This window comes from Myiozetetes cayanensis, unplaced genomic scaffold (genome assembly GCF_022539395.1).
Source record: "Myiozetetes cayanensis isolate MyiCay16 unplaced genomic scaffold, myiCay2020 scf32, whole genome shotgun sequence".
Taxonomy (NCBI): domain Eukaryota; kingdom Metazoa; phylum Chordata; class Aves; order Passeriformes; family Tyrannidae; genus Myiozetetes; species Myiozetetes cayanensis.
The window spans coordinates 2083788-2102466 of NW_026087544.1; the positions used below are offsets into that span (position 1 = coordinate 2083788).

Below are 18679 nucleotides of genomic sequence, written 5' to 3' on the forward strand. Positions count from 1 at the left end.
TGCTCGCAGGGCCGCAGTGGAGCTCCTGTCAAGCAGCAGATAGGACTGAGGTGACAGTTTATAAAGCCATTAAGCTCAGTGATAAGGGCAGGGAGAGCCTGTGGCCGTGTGAGGGTGTGAACAAGAAGGGCTCACACAGAGGGGAGGGCTGGGGGACCTTTATTTGACATCTGCAGCGCCCAACCAGCGCTCTCAAGTGCTGAGCCCCATCTTCAGCTCGTGAGGAGCAGCGTGAAGCTCAGGGGGACCGTTTTGCTTGGTTGCCAGCAGGTCTTGCTGCCTCTCTGTGTCCCCCCAAGGCCTTGGAGACGCCTCGCTGGTAGAATGATCTCCTGCGAGTGGTGAGTGCAACACCCTGGGAGCAGAGCCCTGAGGCCAGGCTGGGGGGCTCTGAGCCATCTGGTCTAGTTGAAGATGTCCCTGCTCAACAGGGGGTTTGGACAAGAGGAGTTTCAGGGGTCCCTTCCAACCCAAACCATCCTATAATTCTATAATATCTGTAACTTCTCCCTTCCCTCAAGCAACACACACCCCTCCCCCCCAAACTGACAACGAGGGTTTCAAAAATCCTTCTGAGGACAGGCACCCAAAAAATGAAGTGCAAGGAACACTAGTTGTGCTTGTAAACCAAGCCCCAGATTTTGGGGCACATTGCCTTAAAGGCAAAAAGCAAACCCAAAAACTACCAGCAAACCTTCTGTCTTGAACCAGCAGCAGCCAAACAGTACCTGAAAGATTTAAAAGAATATTTTTCTCTTGTTCAGGTGGATATTTGCCATCATCTCAGCTGTCACCTTGGTCCTGTATGCTCTCCTCTTGCTGTCACTTTACATCATGCTCAGCAGGAAAATAGGTAATTTACTGTCCTGTTGGCTTTCCTTGCTGGGTTCCTTTTACTGGGGCCCAGTGTGGAATGGGAAAAGGTCAGGGCAGGGATGGAGCACCAGCATCACTGTGCTGTGCTGGGGTCCAGGCTGTGTGAGAGCTGTAAGTGATGTGAGCAGCATCAGCAAGGGTTTTACAGCCTTGTGTTGTTTCATAACCATTTTCTTTTATTGCTTCTGTTAGTGAAGTGGTGGAAAACCACCTCCAGAATCCACTGACAGAATCTTATTTCCGATGAAAAAGACTTTTTTTCCTGCAGGAAAGCCTTTCACTCAAAACTGCTGCTCACATTTGTACATAACCCAGCTCTGCTTGGCCACCGGGGTCAAACTCATTTCAAACCTGCAAGGAGAGGCCCTGACACTGCGATTTAACGCTGCAACCTCTCACTGTGGAACAGGGCATAGCTGAATCATCTCCCTAACCCAGCTGGTGGATCTGTGCCCGCTCCAGGACACAGCAGTGGTTGCTGCTGGGGTGGTTGGGTTTGCTGTGGGGCAGTGCTGGGGCTCCTGGACAGGGTGGGGGTCCACGTGGTGTGTGGGGTACAGGGCAAGGTGCTCACTCTCCTCCTGGTCACAGCCCAACATTCCCATGGGATGCAGGGGTCCAGCAGCCCTGTGGCACAGCCCACCCCGGATCCAGCCCCATCAGCAGGAGGGCTCGGGGCACAACAACCAGCACCAGCCGATGCAGGTAAGGGGGTCCTGCAGCAACAGGGCTTTGTCCTGGCGCTGGGATGGGAACTTTTGGCTTGGTATTTGTGTGATGTGCCTTCCTTTCTGAGCTGTGAAGCCCCTGGGGTGGCCACGCCGGCACAAGAGCCACTCACCATCCCAGTTCCCTCCTATCTTCCCAGGCTTTCCCTGCCTGGTTTCCTACAGGTTGGGGGTGTGGTGGGGAGGGCTCACACTGGTGGGTTTTGGATTTTCAGGTTTCACTCCTGTAGCTCCCTGGGAAGGGCTGCTGGTGGTAATGTCTCCTGTGTTTCAGGGAGCAGCGACACATCCTCGGACACCTCGGAGGACTCGGCCGACAGCCCTTCCTGCCCACAGGTACAGCTGTGGGCACAGAGCCCCTGCCAGAACAGCCCCAGCCCAGCAGTGGAGGGGCCAGCACTGTGTCCATGTGGCTCCTGCCTGGCTCGAGACCCCCAGAGCAGCCCCTGGGTGGAAATCCATCAAATCATATGGAGATTCCATCAGGGAATGGTGGCTGTCCTCTGCCACGTGCAGCAGTCCCCATTTAGAGGGGAACGTCCCCAGGGGTCAGGGAGATCCTTGGGCACAATTGGGCATGTTAGGAAGATTAGGAATATTAGAAAAAAGTCTTCCCTGCGAGAATGGGGAGGCCAGGTTGCCCAGAGAAGCTGTGGCTGCCCCGTCCCTGGGAGTGTCCAAGGTTAGATGAGGCTTGGAGCAGCCTGGGATAGTGGAAGGTGTCCCTGCCCATGGCAGGGGTGGAATGAGAGAAGCTTTAAGGTCTCTTCCAACCCAAACCATCCCATGACTCTATGAATGGGTGCAACCCTTTGGGTGGGTTCAGGGCAAAGCCCCCCCCAGGCGGGTGCTGGGGCCTGACCCGGGGTTCGTGTCTGCTTCTGCAGGGCCAGGGCTCGGGAGAAAACATCAATTACACATCCCTGGTCTTCTCAGGGAAAGGCCGTGGGCCAGGCTGTGCCCAGGACTACGAGGACATCAAGAGAGGGAGGGACTATGTCAACGTGGACCCGAAGAAGAAGGAACATCTCTGGCCCTGCTTCAGCCCCGTGGCGTCCAAGCCTGTGGAGTACACGGAGGTGAAGCTGTGACACCCTGGATGCTGCTGGGCAATGCACAGCTGCACCACCAGGGCTGCCCCTTCCCTCGGGCGGTGCCTGGCACAGGCTGATGCCTGCAGCTCTTATTCCCTGCAGCACAAGGAATGCGGTTGACTTGGCGTTTTTTGCTTAAAGGCATCACTGTTCCCGGAGCGTGGGGTGGTGCGTGGAAGTGTTCCTCCCACCCAGGCTGAAATGTGCTCCCCAGTTCTGTGTGATGGCCCTTTCTGTCATTTCATGAAAGCAAATGAAATATTCCCCCCCAACCCCTTGAAATGGGATGTAGTTCAGAGAGGGAATCTTCAAAATACCCACCCAGACTGGCTGACAGCTCCTCTGAATGATGCTTGTTTTGCTGATCACCCTCATAAAATCCTGTTAAATGCAGTTTCTCCCCCTGTATTGCCCTCGCTGCCTGACAAGCCCTGATCCACTGCCCTGCCCTGCACCCCTTTTCCTTTGATGCTCAAAATATTTCCAAGTCCCCCCCTCCTTGTCATTCCTCCCTCCTTGTGGGGAGGAATGATATTCCCTGTCTCCCACCTTTTGCTTTCACTGCTTTGTCCCTGCACCTGATGCCCTGAGTGCCTGGGTTGGCCTCTCCCCACCTGGGTGATGTCCTTGCTCCTCACTCTGCATTTTGTTACTTAGGATTATTAAAGAAATAAACTTCCAGAGTGTTGGGAAGTGGGAGTGTGGAGCTGGGAGCTCTTTGTAAGGGGGATGGAGCTGCTGCCTCCCAGCACAGCCCCCCTTCCTCAGGGATGGAGCTGCCCCCAAGTGCATTTCAAATCAGCTCGGCAGCAAAGTGCTTTAATGAAAGGTTGTGAGACAATTGATTTGGTATTGATCATGGGAGGGGGGGTCAGGCACTCCTAGTTTTATAACCTTGCTCTGCAGATCTGGCACAACTTGAAGGGCACACGAAGGAAAATGTTCAAAACCCCAAAGCATGTTCTGGGAAACATCACTAGAGGCCAGGAGAGGGGTGGTTATGGAGCTGGGGGGAAGGCCAAAACCAGCCAGTGGGAGTTTCTGGGAAACCTGGTTCAAATTCTTTGGTGATTAAAAAGTGAAAATAATTTAAGATTTCAAAATATTTTACTCTCAATGTCTTATTTTTACAGGTTTAGCCTGTGATAACAGAAGGATCAATGCACATTGCTCGCAGGGGGTTTGGTACCTTTGCTGGGGCATTTGTAACGTCACCATCAGCAGCTTTTGAGCTCGACTGCCAGAGCAAATGGATGTTCTTTCCTGCCTCATCCATGCTTTATTCTTGCACAAAACAGCTTCTGGGATACCCTCAGTGAACAGGGAGAAGAGCAGGGGCCAGGCTGGGACTACAAAGCCATGGCTCACTCCAGAGCCCCCCTCCCCTGTGCTCCCCAGTTCCCTGAAGCTGTGTCTGAGCCCTGGGTGGTTTTGGCACCCTTATCCCTGCTAAATGAGACAAAAGCAGCAGCAGTTTGAGAGCAGCTCTGCAGTGGGATGCAGCAGATGTTGAACAGCCAGAGCAGCCCCACACAGGGATTGGGGGCTGTGAGTAAACCTGATGGGAAGTGCCAGGGATTGGAGGGAAGCAGGATCTGAGCTGGAGCAGAGCCAGGACTGCTCCGAACAGCTCCTTGGGGGTGTCAGTGTTGCATTTTGGGCCCTCAGATGGGCACAGTGCGATGCAGGACAGCTGTGAAGTGCAGGAGAGGATGTGTCTGCTCCGTGGCTTTGCCCCAGCCCCATCCCTGGCCCGGGGCAGGTGGGCAGGGGGTCAGCTCCAGACCTGTGAGCAGAGGAACACGCTCTGCAGCCCAGAGGGGTGAGTGTGCTGTGCCCCAGGGCAGGGCAGAGCTGTGTCCTGCTTGTCTGCACGGCCAGCAAAGCCCTGAGGATGGGAGATGAGTAACTCACGGGGAGCTCTCGAGCAGATGGAGCCACGTTGCCTCCTGCTGTGCTCAGGCTGCTTTGCTGGCATCTGAGAAACACACAAAGCTCGAGTCCCTCCAGGAAGATTTTGCTGGTGCAGCATCCCCTTCAGGGAGGATGCAGCATCCTCTTCCTGGAGGAGAGCAGCCAGAGGCTCCCTAAAGCCCCAGGGAGGTGAGTGCTGCGGTCAGGCAGCGGCTGGTGGGGCTCTGTCCATCCCCCCTCGACGCTCACAGGTTGTGCAGCAGCAAGGACAAGATGGACAGCGATGCTTTCTGGGTTAAACATTCAGATTTCTGCAAAATGAGACACTACCATCTTGGGGGGGGAGCCGCTGTGACACGCAGCTCGTGGTGGTGGCAGTGGAGGGACGTCAGTGCCCACGGTGCCCTAGAGCGTGCCCGACTCTGTCACCCCCTCCTCGCAGGGTGGGTACAGCTCCCTGGCGCTGCCCCCGTGCAGGGGGAGGCTGGCAGGGCTGGCGTGGTGGCTGTGGCTCAGGATGGTGGTTTTCCTGCTGCAGAGGCTCCCGGTGGAGGCCGCTCTGCCCAGCCCCGCCCGGGGGCCGCCCCGGCAGCGCAGGCAGCGCGCAGCGTCCTGGAGCAGGTGCCCGCTGAAGAACATGTAGATCCAGGGGTTGCAGCAGCTGCTGAGGCTGGCCAGCAGCATGGTGATGCTGAAAGCCACGTTGGTGGACTCTGGGGAGGCAAGGAGGAGAGATGAAACCTCCACAGGGGATGGGCAGGACCTGGGGGCTCTCTTTGGCTTGGGCGCTTGTCCTTTGTCCCGTTCCCATCCCACCTCCCTGGCATTCCTTTGGGCAGGAGGGTTTGTATGGGCTCTACCCTTGGCAGAGGGTGATGTTCTGCAGGGGGGATGTTCCAGAGCACATCCTCAGGGAATGTTCTGGGAGGTGAGACCCAGGACCTTTTGGATCTTCCTGCAGCCTGTTTGCTGGACAAAGCATCTCCCAGAGGATCTTTGATCTTGGATAAAGTGCCTTCTACCCATGAACAGGCTAGGAAAGCTACTGAAAATTTCCAGGGAAAAAATAAATAAGTCAACCCATGAGGTCAGAAATGCACTTCTGAAACCTCTGTGAATTCCTACACGAGGGAAGGGACGGGGCACGGATGTTCCCACATCTTTGCCTGTCCCTGTGGATGAGGGCCAGAAATCATTATTTTTCAGTGGTTTTTCTGACAAAAGGAATGATTTGACTCTTCTATATATAGAAATATAAATTCTCTTTATATAAATATCACCGGGGAGGAAACCTGTGATTTTTTTCTTTTTTTTTAAATGACAGAATAACAAGGCAGCTCTCGGTTCGAGTTCGTTAAAAGCTCAGCAGGCCCACTGCGCGTTCCCAAGGCCCTGTGCCCACCCTGTGCAGCTCCCCCACGCCCACCACCACCACTCACCATCGTCAGGAGCGTCCTCATCCCACACTGACCACATCTGCACGCTGAAGAAGGGCGCCCAGCAGGTGACATAGGCGGCCACGATGACGAAGGTCATCTTCACCGTGCGGATCTTGGCACGGGAGATGGTCCTCACGCTGCTCACCCGCGAGGGCTGCCCGCCCTTCTCCGGGGGGCAGGGGGCGGGAGGGGCAGCCCCCGAGGACCCCCCCGTGCCAGGGGCACCGCTCTGGGTCTTGCCCTTGAGGTTCTTGCAGATCTCGTAGCAGATGAGGCCGTAGCAGACGGTGAGGACGCCGACGGGCAGGATGAAGATGCACAGCGTGGTCCAGGTGATGTAGGCCCGGGCTCCCCACGGGTACCTGAAGTCTGCCCAGCAGTCCAGCACCCCCGAGCCCTGGCGAACCTCCCGCAGGGAGAAGATGAACACCTGGGGCAGGCTGAGCAGGCAGCTGAGCAGCCACGTGGCCCCGATCATGGCGTAGGCCTGGCGGGTGGGCTGCTGCAGGGTGTGCAGCGGGTGGCACACGGCCAGGTAGCGGTCCAGGGTCATCGCCATCAGCATGTAGGTGGAGGCGAACATGCTCAGCACCTGCAGGTACTTGACGGCCCTGCAGAGGGGGTCCGGCCCCAGGAAGCGGTAGGTCACCTTCCAGATGAGCTGCGGCAGCACCTGGAAGAGCGCCACGCCCAGGTCGCTCAGCCCCAGGTGCAGGATGAAGAGGTGCATGCGGCTCATCTTCCTGCGCAGCCGGTACATGGCCAGCAGCACCCCCGCGTTGCCCACGGTGGCGACGGCCAGGATGGTGCCCAGCACCCCGACCTCCGCCTTGGCCAGCTCCTCGTCCCGGCTGTGCAGCAGCGTCAGGTTGGGGTCCCCCGCCAGGCTCAGCAGCCCAGGCCGGCTGTGGGGAGTGCTGTTCCCCCCCCAGCCTGGCTCCATCCCTTTGGCAGCTCCTGTGCTCCTCTCCGACGCCCGTGAACCCCTTCCCTGTCTCCCCAGGGCTGAGAAATCAAATCTGATGCTTCCCCCGAGCACCAACTCCTGTGGCCCTGCCTGAGGGCTGGATGGGCCTCCTCCAGCTGTCCCCAACACCGGGACACGTTGTCACCTGTCAGCACCACGCTAACCCTGTGTCGAGCACCTGCAATTCCCTCTCTGCCTGTGCTGATCTGGAAAAGATATTCCTGTGGAGCAGAGAGGTGCAAGAACCCCTGCTTATTAATCCCTGATATTTCTTTCCTCTTCACTAAACATCCCCAAATCCCTGTTTCTCCTTTCACTGCTGGTCTCGTGCATCCCCCCTGCGCTGGCAAATCCAAGAGGAAGGGAAGTTCTCTGCACTGCTTCTCTCTGTAGTAAAAGGAATAGAAAACCCTACAGATGCTGCATCCCTTTGGCCTTTTCATTCCAGGAGTGGCAGGCAGGTGAGCATTTCCCAGCCTGTGGGAAGCGGGTGTCTGTCTGTCTGGCGGTGGCTCTCGGTGTGTGAGCACCGTCCCCCGGGGCTGGGTTTTATTTATGCCCTGGCAGGTCCCTCCCCGCTGGCCCCACCACGGCCCTGCCCCTGCGTTCTGACAGCGCTGTTGGACGCTGCACCAGACAGGTGAGTGCTGATTCCCCTCCTGCTGCTCTCTCCGGAGCTGCCATCCCAGATTTTACCGAGGGGGATTTCTGGGCATGAGCCAAAATCTGGGAATCCTCCTGCGCTTCCACCTTTGTCCCCTGCATCCCCTCTTCTGCAGCGAGTCAGGGCTGGGGACGGCCTGCCCTTGATTTGCTCTGTCTCTACAAGTCAGACCCCTCCAAAATCTCTGCCCTTGGCTTCTCCTGCTGGGATCTCTCCATCCCAAGAGCCTGGGGACGAGGGGGTGCGGGTCCCCCACAGCAGGAGCCAGACATCCATCAGCTTTGTGCAGCTGGGTCTCAGCCCCGCAGCAAAGTCACTGCAGACATCATTTGCTGGCACCACGTCCCGGGGCTGCCCGGTTTGATCTGCCCTCCCTTTCCTTCTCTGTGGGATAGAGATCATCATCCCCGAGACACGGCAAAAAGCCCGAGTGTGGCCGCTGAGCCCTCAACTAAACTGTGTCATTTTACTCCATCTGACAGTAAACCACCCCCAAAGCGGGGAGGGAGGCTGTGCCCATCCCCAGGGCAGCCTCTGCCACGGGTCACCAGCGTTTGCACCATCTCTCATCTGCACAGAGCCTGGAAAAACCCACGGGAAGGGCGAAGCTGGCGGGGAGAAGGGAGCTGCAGAGGTTTGGTGCGTGCCAGAGGGAAGGTGACGGGCAGCAGCAGGATGAGAGCGCTGTAAATTGTGTGGTGGAACACCCAGGTGAGTCTGGAGCTGAAAGGCTCTTGCCCCTCACCTGCCCGAGAGCTCTGGCACCTCCTCACCTTCTCTTCCCACTCTTCTTTGAGCCTTCCAGCGTGTTTTCTCACATGGTGTGCGATTGCAAAACATTTTCACTGCCTACACACACCAACACACCTGGTGAGTGTGTGCACACACGATTTCACTTCTATTTTGCAACATTAAGGCTTTGTTTTCCCTGCTGGCTGCTGAATGATGGCAGTAAAAAAAAAATTAAGAAATTAAACCACCCATCCATTTCCAGGCTTTTTTTCCTTTCCCTGTGGGGCAAAGATGGATTAAAAAATCACCTGACACAGGCTTTGTCCCAGCACATGCCTGCTGGACATGGGCTCTGCTGCTCCAGCTCACAGGCTGGTGATATTACAGCAAAATTCCCTGTATAAAGGCTGTTATTTGCTGAATAAATTTGCAGATCACCTCTAATAACCCTAAATGAGCGCAGTTTGTGTCTAATTAAAAGACATTCATCCTTATGAGACCCCATGGATATAAAGTACCCATCAGAGAGTGCCTGGTGGAGGTGCTGGAGGTAGGAAGGTTTGCAGTGAATAATGTAATTTTCTATGTTTGTGATCAGACAGCTGATTTTCTGGAAGATTAATAGAGGGCAGTGCAAAAAAAAAAAACCAAAACACCTACAAAGCAATGAAAGGCTGAGAGGAAGGCAGAGATGGAAGGGCAGATTCTGCAGAAAGAAACACTGAGAGGGTTTTGAGGGCAGACTCAGCTTTTTTTTCTGGCACCAGCTTGGTTTGGGAGCAATTCCCTTGGAATCAGAGCTTTTACCTAAGTTTAGTTACATGGAGAACTCTGCACAGGTGTTAGAGGAAACTGGAGCTAATTCACAAACAGGAAATAATCCCAGAAAATAGAAATTTATTGTCTTTAAGGAGAGAGATTATCACAGGAAAGAAATTTTTTTTGAGCAGATGAATTGAAAAGCAAACTGATTTTCATTCAGGGGTTTCCTGAAGGTTTTGATGCAACACCAGGACTGGGTTCTCCAACTCAGCAGCTCGGGAATTGCTGGCTGGGGAAGGTGCTGGTTTGGTCAGGGCTCTGGGAGCTTTGGGTAAGTGATGGCTCAGCCTCACCTGCAGCTATTTAGGCTGGTTCCACCCAAACCAGGCCCTGGGGAGCAGAGGTTGGAGGTGTTTCATGATGAGGAAAACTCTGCAGTTTTCTGGTAATGCATCTTTCTGTGTCCAGGGAGGGAGGGCACATGTGCAGGGTGGGGGTTGACCTGGGTTATCCCCCCCTGCAGGGTGACCTGAGCCCCAAAATGTGGTGAAAACTCCTGTCCTGGGGTCTGTGATCCCTCCCTTCGCCCTGGGGGAAGCTCAGGGACCACGTAACTGGATTTCTAAGCTCTTGAATTTGGTTTGTCAGGGTAATGCTGGATTGCATCCCTGATTTTTGGCAGCCCATAACTCCAATACACCACAAAGCACAGCACATAAACCGCTGTTTTTATTACAGCTGGCATCCTACACTCCTACTGTGGAGCAGAGGTAGAGGTTTTGTGATTGTTAAGTTATTTGGCACAGCACCTGGTTACTTTTTTTTTTTGTGGGTTGCTTGCTGGTTAAATAAATAAAATTTGCTGGCTTGGGTTTCTATGCTGCTTTGGCTCCCTTTTCAACACAAATATTTTATTTGTGGTATGTGATGCTGTTAAACTTTTATTGCTGACAGCACAACACAGGCTTGGTCTGTCTTTAGCATTTAATCACTGAAATGTTTTTTTGTGGTTCAGGTCAGGAAAAGCAAGATTTGGTCATTTTGCTCTGGTTCAGATGCTATAAAGTTAATGGTGTTGCAAGTGCTTTAATAGCATCTTGGGGTGTCTCCTTGGGAAGGCTGAGGGCAGGAATGAGGGCTGGGAATTCCTGGTATCTCATGCTGTATTAAATGCCAACTCCCTGTCAAAATGAAGCCATGAATGAGTTCCCCACTGAAAATATAAACTGCTGAGACTTCCCAGTTCTTAAAGACCTCAGGACCTCAAAGCCCAGCTCGCTCTTGCCACTGACCTGACTCCAGGTAGGACTGTCCTTTGCTCTCCTCAAATTTGGGGAGTCTGGAAGCTGAAAACTTGATAAAATTTGAATTTTTCATTGCTTGAAATGACTGTGGAGAGTTCTCAGAAAAGTCACCTTGTGGTATCTGTCTCTGGGAAACAAATTCTTTGTGGTGTGATTGCTCCCCTTACTGGGAGTGCAGAAGGATCCAGCCCAGCCCTGGTCCATCCTGGTACCATGTGAAATACCCCAAAATATTAACCTGTTTTCAAATGCCCCCCTGGTTGCAGAGTGACTCCCATTGCACTCTGGGGGGAGAAAACTCCCCAGAGAAATTGGGCAGCATCACCTCTCCAACAGCAGCTTCCATCCCTTTAAGGAAATTATAAACCAGAAGTGACTGTCAGTCTCACCTTTTCCTCCCCCCACCTTTTCCCTCACTCAGATTGCTTTTTTTTTTCCCCACTTAATTAAAACCTCTGATCCTGCTTAATATTAGAGAGCACGTCTGGGTGCATAAATAAATATGCTGAACACATGGTGGGTGCCCCAAAGCGGTGCCTGGTGGGGACACTCCCAGGCAGAACAAGCCAGTTGGGTTTTAATGGAAAATCCGTGTCAAAACTGGCAAGCAGAACAACAAAAGATGACAGTGTTGTGTTAAAGAATTAAAGGATCAGCGTTTAAAGTGTTGCCTTGAACATGAACTTGGCGGGCTGAGCTGCTGCTCCCGGGGGTGCTGCGTCCAAACTGGGAATTTGACAGCCCAGCTCCCTTCATCCTCCTGGTGTCCCTGATGTTTGGGACAGCCCTGCCCACCCAAGCACCCCCAGAATCCCAAAACCATGCCCAAGAGCAGAGTTGCCCCCAAAAACCCGACAGGTCAGCCCACAGCAGTGGGATTGGAACCAACCTCCTCTCCCTGGCACGGTCCACAGGGATCCAGAAACTTCTCCCAGGCTGGTGAAGAGCACCAGGAGACTTCTGTTAAATAAAATAAATCCAATCCTGGGGTGTTATTGCAGCTGATAACTCTATTAGAGTTTACTTTTTTCCTCCTTGTTTCGCTGTGTCTTCTCATTTGACCCACGTGTGTGGGAACCTGCTTAAGTAGAGGCAACTGCCAGAGGCAAAATTGAATCTACAGGAGTCTTCCAGATAGCAAATTACTTGTTTATCATCCTTACACTCTCCCTGTTGGTTTCCTTGTATAGCCAGGGATGTTTAAAGACTTTGGTAGCTGTGAAATGCTGCAATTTCCTTCCCTGCTCCCTCATCTCCTTTTGCTCTCACCATCATTAGCATTTAAAAACCAGACACGGCCAGAGCGTTTACAACCTTAAAATCAATAATAAAAAATAAAAAAAAACCCACACAAAACATCAAATTACATTTCAAGGCTGGAAACAAATGGCTTTTTCCTGGTCTCTGCTGACAGGCTGCTGTTGGGGGGAAATCTGTGTCTGTTGGTTGTGATGTGGACAGAGGGGAAAGGAGGATTCACTTGGGGAGTGATTCCCACTCAGGCAGCAGGGACAGTGTGGCCAGGCTGGGAAAGGTATTTAGGTTCTGTATTTTGGTTTATACAGTGGATATATGGATTTTTTTTTAATTTTTTTTTTTTTAATAAACCCCTGGAGTGGGAAGTTTGTGTTGTTTGCAGGGGTGGCTCCCAGGCTCTGGTCCTGGGGTTGGTTTTGTGTGGGGTCAGGCTGGCAGAGCTGGTCCCCACGGGCAGATCAGAGCAGGGTGGGTGCTTGGGATGCTTCAGGCATCAGCACCTACAGCCCACATCACCCTGAGCTGGGATTGGGGCTGCAGTCCCTGGGGACAGGGATGCTGGAGGCATCTGTGCTCTGGAGTGGGAGGAGAACCTGCTCTTACCCTCCTCCCTCCTCTTTGTGCAGACAAAGGGGGACAGAGGATTTAAACCACGTTTTATTGAAAATCTCAGTACAGAAGGGGAATGAGTAAGAACCTTCCCATGGCCTCAGATCTGCTTTGCCTCCTGTTGCCCTCCCTGCCCATGGAAATGCTGTGGTGATTCAGGGCCTGTTCTCCTCCAGGTAGGAGAGGCATCAATCAGGGTTATGAAAGGAGAGGAGCAGCTGCTTTGGGATAATGCATTAGAAAACGATGAATCATAGGGAAAACCTCTGCAGAGATCTGCACTGGCCCTGCTGCAGCAAAGTTCAAGGCTTTGTGATGAAAGGTTGTTTTCGCCTGTTTGACACTCCCACCCGGGCTGTGCCCGAGCTCAGGGAAGCGTGGCTGGGACTGTGCAGCTGCCCCAGGGAGACCCTTTCCCTCTGGGTGACCAGCACTGAGCCCAGCTTGTGTTGTTCAGTGAGAACACCGGGAATTCCTCACCTGCCCTGACATTATTACCCTGAAAGCTCTGGGACTGTCAACCTAAGGGACCTCCAGGTGCTGAGAGACAAGTCCACAGAGTCAAGGTGTGGTCACCACAAGTGCTACTGCTGCTCTTAAGCTGTTTCAGCAACTTCATTTCTTGCTACTTTTTATGTGGAGAACAGCCCCAAACAAACCCAATTAACGCTCATTATTGTAGTTTCACCGCTGTTTTATCTCGACAACGCTTAACAGATAAGGAGTGCCAGTGGAATTGTTACCTTCAGCTTGAATTAAACGTGTTGGTTGTTGTTGTTGTTTTTTTTTTTTTTTTTCTCCCCATCAGAGTGTGTGAAAATCTCCTTGGAAACGCAGCCCTAATGGTCTGCCTCCTCCCCGCGCCGCGGTTCCTGCAAGCCAAGCAGAAAGCTGTGCTCTGTGTGCTGCCTGCTCTCCTAATTAACTGGCTGTGGGCACGAGACCCTGGCAGTGCTGATGGAGTTGTAACCCCGGGGTGCTGGCTGTGTGTGGCTCTTGATTCCTGGGCATCCCCCGGATCGTTACTGTGCCCTGATGATCCTGCTGCTGCAGGAATTGCCAGGGTTGGTGGGGGAGCCCAAATTTGAAGGCTGGGCAGCACCACAGCTCTCTGCACTCCCGAGGGGATGCTGCCCCAGATCTGTCCTGATGGGGACCTGGAAGAGCAGACACAATTCCAGGTGGGAACTGGGAGGTGCAGCTCCAGCCCTTTGCACAAGAACAGCAGTTTTGACAAGGAATCCTCTCCCTGACCCACCAACCTGCTCTGGCCAGCTTTGGTTTGGAACTGGGCAAAAGCTCTGAGGGCCTGCAGGAGGGTGGTGAGCCCTTCCTTGCTCCCCCCAACACCCACCCACCCTGTCCTCTGGGTAGGACAGGAGTAGTTAATCCTCCAGCTGCTCTCATCTGGGTGCCCTGGCAGTTGGAACAGTGGGATGGGAGCCTTGGGGAAGGCAGCAAATGCTCGTTAATCCTCTCCCAGTGTGAGGTGTCTGAGGAGAAGGTGACAAAGTACAGCAGCAGCACACGGCGTTCTGCCTGCCCGGGGTGGGTGGTTGGGTCACACCAGGCAGCCAGGGCCTGTTTTCAGCAGCAGTGTCGGTGCTGGGGTGAAAAGGAAGGTGCAGGGACACGTGGGACCAGCTCTGGGGGATGGATCAGCACAGGGCACTGAGCTCTGCTCTCCCTGCTCTGCCCTGAGTGGGTTTGGAGACCCCATGGACACCATTCCCTGCATTTGGGATGCTGGATGGATGCTGTTGCAGTGAGAATTTAGGATCATGCCCATTAATGTTGGTGTTGAAGGCAGGGGTGTTTGTCTCCTAACTCAGGGGTGTGCTCCAGCACCCAGGGAATCATTCAGTTGGGTGGGAAACAGATTTAAACCTCCCAGGGATCTGCGGGTTAACAGCTGAATATTCCTCTGAATCTCGGGTTTTAACTTTCCTTTGTGAAGTTCAACGCCTGGTTTCTTTTGGGAAGAGCTGGTATTTTTGGTCATAAAGCAGGCAGACTGTCCATCTGCCTTTGAAGAGCCTCTTGCAGGCCAGGATTTCTCTGGGGAGACAGCAGTTGTGAGAAGAACGGATGGTTGCTTTGGTGGTAAAGCCAATAGTCTAGAGATCTCAGAAAAGCAACTTGTTTCACTGCATCCTAAATACCCACTGAAGAATTCGAGCAGCATGGAATAGGAATGGCTCTGCACCATCCTCAGAAATTGATTTTAACCACCTGACTTGCTGCCTCCAAGTGCCTGATAATGATGAACAAAGGGGAGTATAACACCTATTTTTCAGGCAGACCGTAGACCGGGGGGGTTATTTTAGCCCAGGGCTGGATTAGGCTGTGGCAGCGCCTCCAAAAACATCGTTTAACATCGCCAGACAGCGGCTGTGCCTGTGCCTCCTCCCTGCACGGACGGTGCTAATTGCCGAGGCATCTCTTCGAGCCATTTCCAGCACATTTGAAAGGCCACGGGGATGTGTTTAGCGCTGCCGCCGCAAATGGGAATTGCTGCCCCGTGTCTCGGAATAATGACATTTTGGAACCTGCCAAGCGCGCGGTTCCATCACTTTGTAACTCGGCCGAGCTGCGGAGCGGCATTTCTGGCTGGAATGGATTATCCCTTCCCCACACACCGAGGGGCTGCAATCAATGGATTTCTCCAGCGGCCTCTCTGTTATCTCCCTGTCTCACCGGCGCCTGGAAAATGAGGCAAATTAACATTCGGGGGAAGCATCAACCGCTGGCTTGTCCTTAGGGTTTCTCCACGGGCACGGGAATGTGGGTGTTGCTGCAGGAGCAGCGAGTTAAATCTCCATCCTCCTGGCTTCAGGGGGCTCACCCCAATCAGCTGCCAGAATGGGAGTGTGGGGAGTCACTGTGTGTTTTAGGTGGGGGTGGGAGAGACAGATGCTTGGGTTTTTTTGCGTGTTGAGGGTTTTTTGTGTGTTTGAGGTTTTGCAGAGTTTTGTTTGGCAAACAAACAACAAAGCCCTCGATACCGACAGAGCCCGTGCCCTGATTGTAGCCCCGTTTTCAAATTAGGTGGGGATTTGTGTGTGGTTCTGCCCTGAGCCCTCCAAAGCCCTGTGTTTGCTCGTGTTTAGTAGGCATTCAGTGCCTGCTTCTGTCTAGGGAGCTCTTGCCTTCCTAATGAGCACCAAAGAGATGTGGGACTGCAACCCAGAGAGCCGCTGTCTTTCCTTGCAGGCGATTCACATCAACTCAGGGCATCAAATCCCAGCCCCAGGCTTAACAAAGCATCGTCACACCGAGGTGAGAGAGAGCCCAGCCCCGACGAGGGGGGGCAGATTTACAGCTAACTGTTGGATTAAGGGGAAATGTGAAAATCGCTGCTAAACCCCTGGTGTTCAGCCGAGCTGCCCCGATGCCTCACAGGGTTCTGGGATTGTTCATTTCGATGGTGAGGCTTAAAAATAATTAAAATCATGTCTAAGTCCTCAAAAGCTAATTGGGACGGGATTATCCCAGAAGGAAACCAGAGATGCAGAGGAGAAGGGGCCCTTCCCTGAGGTGACCTGCAGCAGGTGATGGATGAGCCAGATGCTGTTTTCCCTCCTGGTGATCTGAGTGGAACAGAATTCCCAGCAGCCAGGCTGGGGGCTCAGAGATCCCTGGAGTCCTCTAATAACCTCTTGGTTATTGAGACACCTGGCCAGATGGCCCAGCCACACCTGGATGTGCAGAGCAGCACTGCCGGGCCAGGGCAATTATAATTATAAGGAATTATTAGCAGGTTGCCTGGAGAAGGTGTGGCTTCCCCATCCCTGGAAGTGTTCAAGGCCGGGTTGGATGGAGCTCTGAGCAACCTGGTCTGGTGGAAGGTGTTGCAGGGGGGTGGAACTTTAAGGTCCCTTCCCAGCCAAACAATTCTGGGGTTCTGTGGTTCTATAATGCTGGGGGATTTCTAAAGCATCAATTGTTATCTAATGTGCCAAATCTTGCAAATGTGGGTTTATCTAAGTGTGGGAGCCATCCCTCTGCCTTTAGCAGGAACAAGCACAGCTTTCTGCTCCACTCAGGGATAATTCTGGTATTCCTGAACAATTCTCTGCAGGGAGCCACCAGTTCTCTCCTCATCTGCCCCGCTTGAAAAGCCACATCCAGGATAACAGAGCACGAGGTTTTGCTTGGGAAGTTAAAGGTCCCCAGAGCCCTGAGCGAGCCCATTCAGCCAACATCCCAACTTTTGACAGCCAATATCCACTGTCCTGCCCCCAAACTAATTAATTTTATACATGATTGAATTTAACACCATCATTTAGCTCTGTCTGCTGGCGGAGACTTTGAAGTACAAAGTGATTATGCAGGGAACAAGCTGGGAGCTGGTTAATAAGTTCCAACAAAGTGTGTACTGCTGGGAGGCAGTGTTAGATCCCATGTAGAATTTTATTGTTGTTTTGTCTTGGACTTGAGCTTGGAGACAAGTGAAGCAGCAGCAGAGTGAGTCACCAGAGAGAGAGAACAGCAATGACACAGCTGGGAAATGTTTAAAGCTACCTAAGTGTTAATGATCAGGATCTGACTCTGCTGCCTCTGAAAATCTCACTCTTCCCCTCATTTGCTTGTTTTGCTTCGCTTCAGGCAGGCTGGTTGTTCATGGGGGAAATCAAAGGGAATCAGCTCAACAATTCTGCTGTTGTGGGGCTGCCTGGAGTAAGTGCCACTTGCAGGGCACACAGTGCTCCTGGCTGCATCCCTCCACCTTCTGGGCTCTCTGGGGGCTCAGTTTGTGGGGGGCTCAGCACTAATGAGCCCTCCCGAGGAGCGAAGGGAGCAAGTCCTGAGCCATCAGTAAGTGTTTGGCAGGACATGATCACTCTGGAGCTGTTTGCAGCCCTCTGGCCAAGCAGCTGCACCGACCAGCCCGATCCAGGGAATTTAAGATGAGCCCAAACATCCAACCTGAGGTGCAGCAAACCAGCACAACCCTTCAGACAGCAGAGGTGATTGCCTCTCGCTCCTCTTTGAGTTCCTGGTATGATCGAGGGGGAGGAGGGGACAGAAATAGAATTGTTGCAGGTAAAGAGTGTTTTAAGCAGTTATTCCCAAATGATCCCCAAGGATTGCTTGTTTCCAGAAGGGCTCAGTGCAGGAGAATGGAAGCAAAATTAAAGCTTGTTAAATTGTGGATGCTGTTTTGGGATATTCTTTAATCCTGATGCCCATGATTGTCTCTGCTAAAGGCCCTGTCCCTGGATGACTCCTTGAAAGATGTTTTATGTTTGTTTTTTTGTTTGTTTGTTTGTTTTTGATAGAGCCAAATAGGTAAGGAGTTACTTAATTGGATTTAAATGGTTCTCCATTAGCTATTATTCACTTGATGGCCCAGCTGAATAAAATCAAACCTGTAAGGATGCACTGAGCTCCAGCACAAATTCCAGGAGAGGAGCTTTGGCAAAGGGAAGGCAGGTCCCAGTCGTTGTGTTCTCCAGGGATTGTTTCAGTTTGGCCAGTGAAAAAGCTTTGTTTTTCTCCTCATTTCTTAGCTTGCTAATGGGGAATGACCTCAGAGGGGGTTTCAGCTGCAATCCACACAGGAAGGGAGAGGTGTAAGCCACAAATTGCCCTGATTGCCTGGGTCGGGTTGTTGGTTTTCCCGGAGGGAGTGGCAGATCTGGGGCTGTGTTTTGTGCTGAAACACCACCCAAGTCCAGAACCTGTCCCGTATTTCTACCCCAGAATCACGGTTAAAAAAAAAAAAAAAAAAAAAGAAAAAAAAAGAGAGAGAGAAAAATCCAAAATTAAAAAAAAAAATTATAAAAGATCCAAAATGGATAAAACAAACAAAATATACAATTTAAGGTCATTTTTGGGCCCTCCCTCGGGGCCGGGTGCAGTTCCCCTGCACGCCCGCAGGTGGAGCTGCGGCCCCGGCAGCTCCCGGTGTCCAAGGAAAGCGGGAATTCTCTTGGAAAAGGTGGATTTCTCCTCTTTTTTCGGGCCACAAGCGAAGCTGTGCCCTGCGCAGACCTTGGCGCTGTCCCCACCCAGCTCCCCGAGCTGCTCCCAGTGCGCGGGTCACTCACCAAATCCCAAACACACCAACTCCATCCCGTGCCGCTGGATTTGGGGATAAATGAGGCTCTCCGGTGTCTCCACTGCTGCTTTCCCACTAGTTAATTGCCGGCCAACCCCCTTGTAAATGAGACAGAGGTCTCTGCCCTGAGAATTCCTGCCGTGACATTCCTCTGGTTACACATAAGCAGTGAAACATTTTGGAGCCGGTTGGGAAATTTTCACCAGTTTTAAAAAAAAAAAAAAAAAAAGAGAGAGAGATTTGGTTGAGATTCTTTTATTTCTGACATG

At 52.7% G+C, this 18679-nt stretch overlaps 2 protein-coding genes across 2 annotated transcripts; one reads left to right on the forward strand and one right to left on the reverse strand.

The window, feature by feature from the left end:
* Positions 1–324: 324 nt before the first annotated feature.
* On the forward strand, positions 325–2695 carry RHEX (regulator of hemoglobinization and erythroid cell expansion). Its single transcript, XM_050327097.1, has 5 exons — positions 325–341; positions 765–853; positions 1468–1581; positions 1879–1940; positions 2492–2695. The coding sequence occupies exons 1-5, from the start codon at positions 325–327 to the stop codon at positions 2693–2695; spliced, it is 486 nt and encodes a 161-aa protein (XP_050183054.1).
* Positions 2696–5017: 2322 nt separating this feature from the next.
* On the reverse strand, positions 5018–6994 carry AVPR1B (arginine vasopressin receptor 1B). The gene is made up of 2 exons (XM_050326675.1): positions 6052–6994; positions 5018–5325 (listed from the first exon to the last, which is right to left on the reverse strand). The coding sequence occupies exons 1-2, from the start codon at positions 6992–6994 to the stop codon at positions 5018–5020; spliced, it is 1251 nt and encodes a 416-aa protein (XP_050182632.1).
* Positions 6995–18679: the final 11685 nt, after the last annotated feature.